Source organism: Temnothorax nylanderi, unplaced genomic scaffold (genome assembly GCF_030848795.1).
Source record: "Temnothorax nylanderi isolate EJ_2023f unplaced genomic scaffold, tnyl_v1.0 TNYL_tig0057_pilon, whole genome shotgun sequence".
In the NCBI taxonomy this organism is placed as follows: Eukaryota; Metazoa; Arthropoda; class Insecta; order Hymenoptera; family Formicidae; genus Temnothorax; species Temnothorax nylanderi.
In genome coordinates this window covers 1,152,513-1,163,311 of record NW_027249119.1, presented here as the reverse complement: position 1 = coordinate 1,163,311, position 10,799 = coordinate 1,152,513, and the positions used below count along the sequence as shown (strand labels likewise).

Genomic DNA, 10,799 nt, shown 5'->3' with positions numbered 1-10,799 from the left:
TTGTTGATAAACGCAGTAAGTAGTATGACAATCGATAGAAATTAGTTTTTCTGATTAATTTTTTGATTCAGTTCCGAGTTAAATTTCTGGTAATTCTCTTTATTCACTGTGTGATCCTTTGTTCGACTTATTGTTCAACTTGCAGCTCTTACAGAAAAGTAGCAGTTTCATTGGCTTACCGAAACTCGGACCGATTTCTAGTATCGTGTACACAAGGCTTTAGATCGCTGTCTTAACCTGTATCAAAAAATGAGATAAAAGATACATTAAATAAATTAAAAAATACATTTTGAAAAATTTTAGTCACTTAGTAGCGTAAGTGTAGCGAACGTAAGCAATTTAAATTTTGCAATTTTTTTCTTTAGTGTTCGTGCACGCGTGTACATGCCGTATGTTCTTCTCCCACGTGGTAAAACACTCTACCACGTGGTGGAACACACTACAACGTGTATCGGAAAATAAAATAAGAGATACATTTTTTTTAAATAAGATAAATAATATATTTCGGAAAATCTTAAGCCTATTCTACAATAGCCGTAAGAGTATGTGGTAAGACGTAAGCAGTAAAAATTGACCAACTACATTTTCTTGGATCTTATGATATGATTATATTATTATTCTTGAATACCGTTACGTAACGGCCTTCCAATCGCAAATACGAATGATTACTAATAGTTATCCCATCTTACGACATGCACATATGATTCATCGCGACAATTATAACGATTAAAAAAACAAGGTATATAAAAGTAACAAAATGAGTGCAAAAAATATATTTGCGATTGGAAGATATGCAAAATATTTAATTGGACAATCAACTTTATTAAATTTTTTATCCGACGCGGGCGAAAAGTAATAAATGAATATTTTTTATTCAACGTCCAAAATAATTTTTAAATATTTGTATCTGTTTGGTACACTAAGGGTTGGTTGTTCCAGCATCAACTCCGCGCGCGCTCGCCCCCTCAGATAGCTCTGCGAGACTCAAGGCGTAACAACGCGGCGAGTCCGATATATTTTCGTGCGTGCGTTATACAAATCTGTTACGCGCTTCTTTGACTGTATCAGCGGAATCGGCTGACTGCGGCTTTTTCAATAAATAAAGTGAGAGGAAAAGCAGTTTTCTCGACCACGTTCTTGCAAAGCAATCTTCCCGTGAGACGCACGTGGAGGGCACGTGTCCGCATCCTACAGTATCATTGTACGTGCCTTGTGCCGCTAAATACCTAACAAGGGAACCTCGCGAAGTGGAAAATTCTGATTTTAATAAAACTTTCCACACATGTAGGAGGAGTAAAAAGATGAATTTAGATATTTTTTGTAGCGGCCCAAAAACGGTTTTAAGGGGTAAAACCACTGCTCATATGTAGAGCGGTTTTTTGCTTTTCTCGATATATTTCGAAAAATATTCGAGATATCAAAAAATGTTTCAAATAAAAGTTTTATAGTAAAATCTCCTCTATTCAACAACATTAACAAAATTTTGAAAAAAAAAGTTTTGTTTAAAAAATTATTTTTAAAAAATATTATATTAATGTTGTTGAATAGAGGAGATTTTACTATAAAACTTTTATTTGAAACATTTTTTGATATCTCAAATATTTTTCGAGATATATCGAGAAAAGCAAAAAACCGCTCTACATATGAGCAGTGGTTTCACCCCTTAAAACCGTTTTTGGGCCGCTACAAAAAATATCTAAATTCATCTTTTTACTCCCCCTACATGTGTGGAAAGTTTCATTAAAATCAGAATTTTCCACTTCGCGAGGTTCCCTTGTAAGTACAATTCTTTAAAGATCCGATTTTTATGTTTATTTTTATATTCTCGAGTAAATTTATCTGTCGATAAACCGTTGATCATAAAACGTCGTTTCATTACTTGTATGAAAACGTAACACTGTTATTGGCCTTCGAATCGTTTTAATCTTTATATCGCTTTTTGAAAGGCTCAAATATTGTGCAAGTGCACAATTTGTAAATATGTGAATGTATGAGATTTTTAACGAACGTGTTTACCTTGGACGACATGTCCGACACCTCATTTTGATTTATATGCGACCTTCGAGCGCAGGTGTTCATCAATTTTCGTCAGTAATCCTGTAATGCTCAAAGCAATGATTCTTTCCGCGGCGTTATATTTTAACAACACGGTATTATTACTGTATTAAAATATCGGATTAGTAAAGAGACATTGTTTATTTTATTTTAAGGATGATCGTATAAACGTAAAAGTATTTAAAACTTTATGTCATTGTTAATATTAGAATTATTAATCCAGTAGAAATAATTTTGTAACTTTTGTTTTTTTATTATGCGTCTTGACTATTATTGATGGCTGTACTGAATTTTGCGATGAATCATGAATATATACTATTGAATCCTTTTGTTATTACAGTACAAAGAACTTTCTTGGCATTTTGCCTGTTTGCATCAACCATGGCCACACCAACTGGAAATAATTTGGCCATTCAGGCTGTTTCTCAGGGTGCTCATTTGTTCTCCACCAACTTTGTCAAGGTATGTTAATTGAATTTAAATATTCTTGAAGTTCTATTAGACTTTGATATTGTATACAATTGTATACTCTCGTATTATTTATTAATGTAATATCATATATCAACAATTATGAGAAAACAGCTTTAGCAAAATCTATACGACTAATCTTAATATAGGTACTATTATTATACATAGTATCATGTCAGTGACTTGACGCCGGCAATAATTAAATAATAAAAAAGAAACACCTAATTCTCAAATCAACTTGATTATTTTCTAATATGCTGATAATGAATGAAGCTTTCGTATAGTTAATTTGAAAATGTCCTTTTTTCAGAATGTTGCAAAAGAAGCACCAGGCAATTTGATATGCTCTCCCCTGAGCGTCAACATCGCTCTGAGCATGGCTGCTGAAGGCGCTGTCGGAGCTACCGAGGCACAGTTTAAAGATGTTCTCAAGCTTCCAGCTACGAAACCACAGACTCTGAAAGGTTACCAAAATCTCATCGATAAATTGAATGTAATCATCAAACTGCAATATATTGTGAAATGTAATATTTGCACAATAAGTTATTTACAGAACGCAAATCTTCAAAACTTGATAAAATGTAGAATAATATTTATAAAATGTAAATATTACTTTTTGGACTATCAAATTTACAGAGAATTATAAAGTATTATTTATAAAATATGATAGAATATATATTTGTGGAGAAAATACAAATATTCCGTATATAATTATTAAATCACATTATAAATTATCTGCTGTATTAGTTTTAGTTATATTTTGTAGTATATTTTATGACAGTCGTAGGATAGTACTAATCGAAGATGAAATGTTATCCTTTCAGAATGTTGAGAATGTCACTTTGAAGCTCGCTAACAAGATATTTATCCGCAAAAGTTTCCCAGTGAAACCTGAGTATAAACAGGATCTCGAGACATACTATCGTTCCGACATTCAGTCGGTAGACTTCGCTAAAGGCGACGAAGCCGCGAACACCGTTAATACCTGGTGCAAGGAGAAAACCAACAATTGCATCGACAGCATTATTAGTCCCGGTAAAGAACGATCCATGTATATTCATACATACGCGTTCACTATGCAATTCTATGCCGACCAAAAATGTGATTTTTTTATTTTGCACAAATAAATTGCACAAATAACGTAAAACAATTAAATTACGAAGAACAAAGTAATAAAACGCTTAGATATTATACCTTCGCTTTTTGTGGATAATATATTCGTATATATATATTCATATTATAGTTAGATAAAAATATACTGATTTACTGAACCGAATTAAAAATAATGTTCATGCTAACTTTTATTATTTATTGTAGCCAACGTGGATCCTTATACTGCACTGATACTCGCAAACGCGGTGTACTTCAAGGGCAAATGGGCCCACGAGTTTGATCCTAAGGCTACCAGGGACCGTCCATTCCACATTGACGCCAACACCGTAAGAGAAGTTCCTACTATGTACAGAAAGGGCAACTACAAGTACGCCGAATTGCCGAAATACGACGCTAAATGCATCGAGCTGCCGTACGCGGTATGTTGCTTTCTCAAATTTTCGAGAAAAAAATCTAATCAAACGTTTGAGATATTTTGCCGCTTTTCAACACAAGTGTGTATTTCGGGCCTTTACAAATCATCTCTCTTTATGGATTTAATCTTTATTGTCGCAGAACAATGAGGTCAGCATGGTGATCATCCTACCCAATAAAATTGACGGTCTAACTGCGCTGACCGACAAACTCGAGGAAGTTAGCGCGGAATGTAGCACCCGCCTCGCCCAAACGTACGAACGCGAGGTCCGAGTGTTCCTGCCCAAGTTCAAGACCGAGTCCGAATTGAATCTTGGAGATACGTTGTCCCAAAAGGTACGCCGCAATGTTTCGTCGATAATCAAGCAAAATAAATGCGACATCGTATCTTACTCGTATCCTACTTGTTATAGATGGGTCTCGATAAACCGTTCAGCGACAACGCTGAATTCGGTGGCATTTCGGATAGAACGTTGAAGATCAGCAAAGTCGTCCAAAAAGCTTTCATCGAAGTTAATGAGGAAGGTAGCGAGGCGGCCGCCGTCACTGCAGGTAAGTACACCTTGCTTCGTTCGTTGCATTTGTTTGTAACCAAAGACAGATGAAATATTATTTTGGAGTTCCGAATATGAATAATTTTCAAATACAATGTGCAAGTCAAATAATTTCCTTTGGATACTCTATATTTCTATTTCGCTTTTTATTATCTATTTTATCTTTTGTTATTTTAAATTTATATAGAATTTATTATTTATGTCTTTGGGAGAAAATTATAACACGTAATGCTCAATGACGTAATTCATAATCGAGATAGTACAAGAGAGAAAAGTAATAATAAGTACGATAAGCAATAATTTAATTTTATATCAATTTCATAATTAATTTCATATCAAGAGCAAAATGATATTTCACCTAATTTTATTTGGGATACATCGAGATACTTTTTCGCTTCTGAGAAACTCTGAGAAATTATTTCGGAGACGATTTGATTACGCCTGTGCATGTAACGTTATTTTAACGTTATTATATTAATTGGGTTGCAAAGTTCCAAATTTCTCGCTCTCGGAGTTTCCGCGGCACGGATATATGTGAATTTGTACGCTGCCGTAATTTGCCGTAAGCTGAGTGTGATAGTTAAATGTTGCTCACGTGCTTCTTACATCGAACAGATTTGCTGCTCTGCACAATATAGCTTTTATATCTTTTTATCTTCTCTGTTTTTTTTGCCTTCCTTTATATCTTTTGCGAACATACTGTTGCATTGTTAATACACGCTTTATCACACACCGCAGTTTATTTGGTTGTGCACCTGTTACTCACGTTGCACCTATTATGTTATTACCTCCGTCAGACAACGACAATCATATGCAATAATACGTATTGATATTTATATGTTTTTTGAACTTCGATATTACAATCAAAAAATCTTGTAATTAAAATTTTATGATAAGAAAAGCGTTTCAGTGTCGCGACTATTGACACTTGATGACAGCTCAATATTTGATTTAAATCTTTCATGCAATGAAAGCATTATGGTGATCGCATAGCTTCATATCACCCAGCCTCGAAGAAACGATTGGAATTTTTCAGCATATTTTAGCACATGGAATTTTTTAACACACATCATTCAAAATTTAGAAATCTTTAAACATATTAAAGATTTCTTAAATTGAACTTAAATTGCATCTCTGCAGTTCATCTCTAAAAAAGAAATTTGTACGAGTGATTGGATGTGATTGGTGAAGTAACAGAAGCTCAAAATTTATGGATGTAAAGCTGAAGTGGATTGTCATATTCATTCTCCAACGTTAAATCATCTTTAATAAACTTAGAATACACGTTTATCGCGATATTACCGGGGATTTATGCAGTTCACGGTTCACGACGATAAGGGTATAATCGCGATAACAGCTGCATTCTACAGCATCTGATACTACGCAAATACAAAACAAAATTAGGATGCAGTGAATAGCAAATAGTCTAATCATCTCATTGGAGTACGCTAATCGTAATAGCAACTTAGCCTAGTGAAAGCTATTAAGGAAAAAGAGAGAGGAAAAAATAACAAAATCAGGAAAAAATCTCTCGAGCTTTTCGTAACTATTTTATCATGAGAGAGAAGCGCGTAATATAAAAAATGATATTTTTATTATAATACTATCCATCAATCGGACTACCAATCTTTGACATGAACAGTTTTGTTACATTGCAACGACAAGATTGGATCGCGCTTTTCTCCGATTCAATACACATCCGACAACGAAGCATAGATACATCTGATGAAATATATAATTATTTTATTTGATTATATATAAGAAAATTGGCGAAAAAAGATGTGTGGACCTAATGGATCTATGCATATTGGACGGAATAAAAAATTTTGAACAAGTATCTTCTAAAAGAACAAATACAAAACGTATATACGAAACGAAAGATTTTCATTGCTTGACTCATAACTCGCCGATTCTACGATGATACATTATCACGCTAAATTCTTCCTTCTTTTTCCTGCACTCTCTCTCTCTCTCTCTCTGAACTAGTTTCCACTAGTTTCCATCAAGAGAGTCCTAGCATGACTAATATTCAATCAGTAACATCTCACATCTGAACATTTTATTTGAACGCGTGCTCTGGGAATCCAAGAGCGCACCCCGACTATGAAAACGGATTGATACAAGGAATAATCTTCTGACAGGTGTCTCTGTCAGACCTCTTTCGGGTTCTTGGCATCCGGTGGAGCCTATTTTACTTCGCGTCGATCATCCTTTCCTGGCGATCATTAAACACAACAGCGTCACGTTATTCCTAATGAAGCTCCTGTGGTAGTAATAATGAATATTTATATCCTTTTACGTAATGATAAAAAATAATAATTAATGTCTTTTGTATGTTATTACGTGTGTGGCAGAAACGCGAATGTACAATGATACTTTTTAAATGTATTTTTTTAACGTAGGGGAGACCGGGGCTAAACCGCCAGTTTTTTTTCGGTGCCGATTTTTAACAACAAAATAAATAATTGTAGTTAAATGTGGTATACCACTGTAAAGAGTGAACCTTTAGCTACAAAATTTATACAGGAAATTTTTATCTACGTCGCTTTGTTTAACCGGTATAGAGCAAAAACGACAACGGTGCAAAAATTGAAATCTCAAAAATGCCGGGGTTGAACCGCCACCCCCCCGGGATAAATCAGTTTCAGGTTTGATCGCCCATGAAATATTAGATATCTACACTGGATTCGTGTTCAGCATGCATTACTCTTTATAATCAGCATGCATTTATAATCACGTACCTCGAGATTTGGAGAGCAAATATTATTGCAGATATTACAAAATTTCCACGCGCAGAAAATTTCACTTTTCACCACGAAAACACGTTTGCCTCCGTAAAAATCATAACACGGCAGGTAACCTGCCGAAACTCCGTTGGTCACATGGGTACGATAAGCAGCGTTTACAATGTTAATAGCGAGTTCGCACAATATACAGGTTCCGAGATATTTGATTTGGCGGATTTACCCCGTTAGCGGTCTAGCCCCGGTCTCCCCTACTATCGATACTTAAAGACTTGATTTATGATTAATAAAGTATATACATCTTTCGTAGAAAATAATTTACCTGATAGTATATGTCGTGAGACCTATAATAATTTGTAAAGCAATATCTGTGTAATAATAGAAACTAAATTTCGTAAATTTATTACCGCTCAAATTAGATCTAATTGTACATCATCGTCCGATACATATTGTACGATCTAAGTCCTACAATATGCAGTTTGAATGACATATTTAAGTAGGCGCGCGATTATTATTGAAAAAGGCATCGTTTTCTTTTTAATTTATTGCACATATTATGTGATATGTAACGAATTACTTCAATAGATTTAATTATTCCGTAATACAAAATCATAAAACATTAATAGAAGTTCTGATAATTCTACGAAAATAAAAGACATAATAATACTATACATATAATAATACTATATATATAAAATAATAATTGTTGACCATTTTAGTGGTTATTTTTGCTTCTTTATTATTTAGCTTTATTATATTTTTACGTAAGAATTTTCTTAATCAATATTTTTACCTATGTTACATCTTTTTTATCTGCTAATTTTTGCGTACAACGTAACGCAAATAAATTAGGGGAATTCGAAGTGCATTTAAATCGGTTCAAAGGCACTATTCTTTAATAATTTTCGTTTTTACGATATGATATTTATTTTCTTCTTCTTGTATTAAAAAAATATAATAAACTATAATTATAAGATTATTGATATTATTGATATTATTGATATTAACGTCTCATGTAAAAAAGATATAATATTTCTAAAAAACAAAGCTTCCTCTATGAGGAAACAATATTAATGTAATGTCACAATAATAATAATAATATCTATATACCGTTTTTACATTACTTTATTATAATATATTCAATTATATATAATATACGCAATATATTCTAAATATTACATGACAAATATATAGGTATAAGTTTCTTTAAGAATAAGAACATAAAGGAAAATTTGCATAATCTTTTCAAATCTAAGCCATTACGAATCCATCTAAAAGCATTTCGATGCTTTTCTTAGTCGCTTCTTTAAATCTTACCGTAAAAAATTATATGGTGGGAATTGACATTTCTCTGGTAGGCATCAGCAGTCGAAGATTTCTACCTGATTTCGAGAACTTCGAAGCGAACAGGCCTTTTTCGTTCGTAGTGCGATGGTCAAACGATTTCGAACTATTCCGAGGCGACGTACATGATTCGAGATTAAGAAGTTAACGAGATGTATCGCATGTGAACATCATTAAAAAATACAGTAGCAGCTAAACGATCTGTAAGATTTGTCTATATTAATCCACTTATCCCTTTTTCTTTCTTTTTTTTTTCATACAATAATATTTATCACTCGCAATTATTACTCGCCGTAATTTTTCCACATTTTGCAAGATTATCTCGCAGTTTTTTTTTCTACGATGATATTATTTGATTCGGGGGCCAATAATTCAATTATAGGATTTTTACGAACATAAAAGTCTGAATGAATTCAGCGCAAGTGGTATCGGTAGCAATAATTGGTAGTAGAATGCGAAAAAGAACGTCGAAGGTGAAAGATATTTTCTTAATGAGGACCGAATCTCAGATTCGTAGCGAGGCATGCAAAGCATACATTCGTGCAAGGATTGCGTTGACGAAAAAGGAACGATGTCATCAAGTACTTCGTTATACGATGTCTGATTATTGGTGTTTTGTTCGCAGGAGTTCAAGTCGTGCTACTTAGTATAGGTCCATATACGCCGACATTCGAAATAAACCGACCGTTTTATTATTATATTCAATATAACGAACGTTATGACGAAAGATTGTTCGTATCTTTGTTCGAGGGTCGTGTGATCGCGTGAACATGCAACAATATGTCACGCAAACAATTTTTAATCTAAAAATTCAAAGCGTTTAATGTACCAGAAATATGATTGTACTCCGTATAAAATGGCCGAATCAGAATATCTGCATCTGCATCTGCATATGTATTTATTTGCTTCTCTTTCTTTTATCGAGTTTAGATAATTACGAGAATTATTTGTCAGTATCATCATTCGAATAAAAGTTAATATATTTCGGCAGGGCATATGTTCGTGATGTGCATCAATGCATCATGTGCATAAAAGTTTTAAATAAACAAGAGTATTTAGGTGCGTTCCAGTTTGGTGCTCACAACACTCGAGAGCATTATTTGTCCTTGTTTAGCATTTGACAAAGTGCAGGCATGAAATAATTCTAAGAGCGTTGCGAGAGTGAAGTGGAACATATCCTTTATAAAGATGTTTTAAATATTCTGTTCACAGCAATACAGATGGATGGGGGTTCCATGGTAACAATTCGGAATGTATTTGACGTAAATCGACCGTTTTATTATTATATTCGCCACAACGAAGGACCGTTTGTATCTTTGTTCGAAGGTCGTGTAAGCGTGCCAGAAATGTAGTAGATGTACTGTACGAAAAATACTGTCAACCTAAAAATTTTACTGTCGATGTTGTGTTTACTTGTTCTTTTAGTTCTTGTTCGATCTAATTATAAAAATATGATTTTAAAATCTCAAAAACATTTCGATATTTATGTATATTCGTAATACTTAATTATTTGTATTGTATAATTTGTAATGTTATTAGCAAACTCAAATTATAAGGTATTCTAGTTGGCAAGCTTGTTACGTTTATGGTTTTAGCTGAACATTCTCAATACTTCGATCTCATTATAACGATTGATTTGAAAATGTCAAACTGTTGACATTTGTATGATATCTTATTCCTATTTTGAAGTAAAATGCATTGTTTATTGATGGCGATTAATATGTCTGTACATTCTAAACCACCTCTATATAGATAGCTGAAAGAATTATTTGGTAGAATAATTATAACAATTCTTGTTAATTATTCTATGCAAGGCCATGCGAAAGCATATAAATATTACTCCACCAAGCACATTATCGATTCAAAATCACAAGTATAGATTAACGAAAAATCTATGATATCGATCAGCTGTTATTTTCGTTACAGTTCCTCTACTACCAAAATGTTTTAGCACTATAAGAAATTATAACAACGTGATTTTTAAGTCTCAAGATGTCTTTTATTCAGAAATAATACGAATTTAAAAAAATCACAAAATACGATATTTGTGCAATCGTAATAGACCGGGAGCCCGCGACAAAATTTGTGTCAGATCTTATTCACCGCC

General features: G+C 33.4%; 1 protein-coding gene across 1 annotated transcript; it reads left to right on the top strand.

The window, feature by feature from the left end:
* The first annotated feature begins 2,397 nt into the window (after positions 1–2,397).
* Positions 2,398–10,123, top strand: LOC139773124 (antichymotrypsin-2-like). The gene is made up of 7 exons (XM_071707385.1): positions 2,398–2,517; positions 2,834–3,016; positions 3,348–3,558; positions 3,841–4,055; positions 4,192–4,386; positions 4,464–4,602; positions 9,905–10,123. Exons 1-7 carry the CDS (start codon positions 2,437–2,439, stop codon positions 10,042–10,044), a joined length of 1,164 nt encoding a protein of 387 aa, XP_071563486.1. The 5' UTR covers positions 2,398–2,436; the 3' UTR covers positions 10,045–10,123.
* The last annotated feature ends 676 nt before the right edge of the window (positions 10,124–10,799 follow it).

Excerpts from the sequence above, each read along its gene's own strand:
- LOC139773124 (XM_071707385.1), top strand. The coding sequence starts at position 2,437 with ATGGCCACACCAACTGGAAATAATTTGGCCATTCAGGCTGTTTCTCAG. Across the intron at positions 3,559-3,840 it reads CGACAGCATTATTAGTCCCG|CCAACGTGGATCCTTATACT; the intron begins GTAAAGAACGAT and ends TATTTATTGTAG. Across the intron at positions 4,387-4,463 it reads GAGATACGTTGTCCCAAAAG|ATGGGTCTCGATAAACCGTT; the intron begins GTACGCCGCAAT and ends TACTTGTTATAG.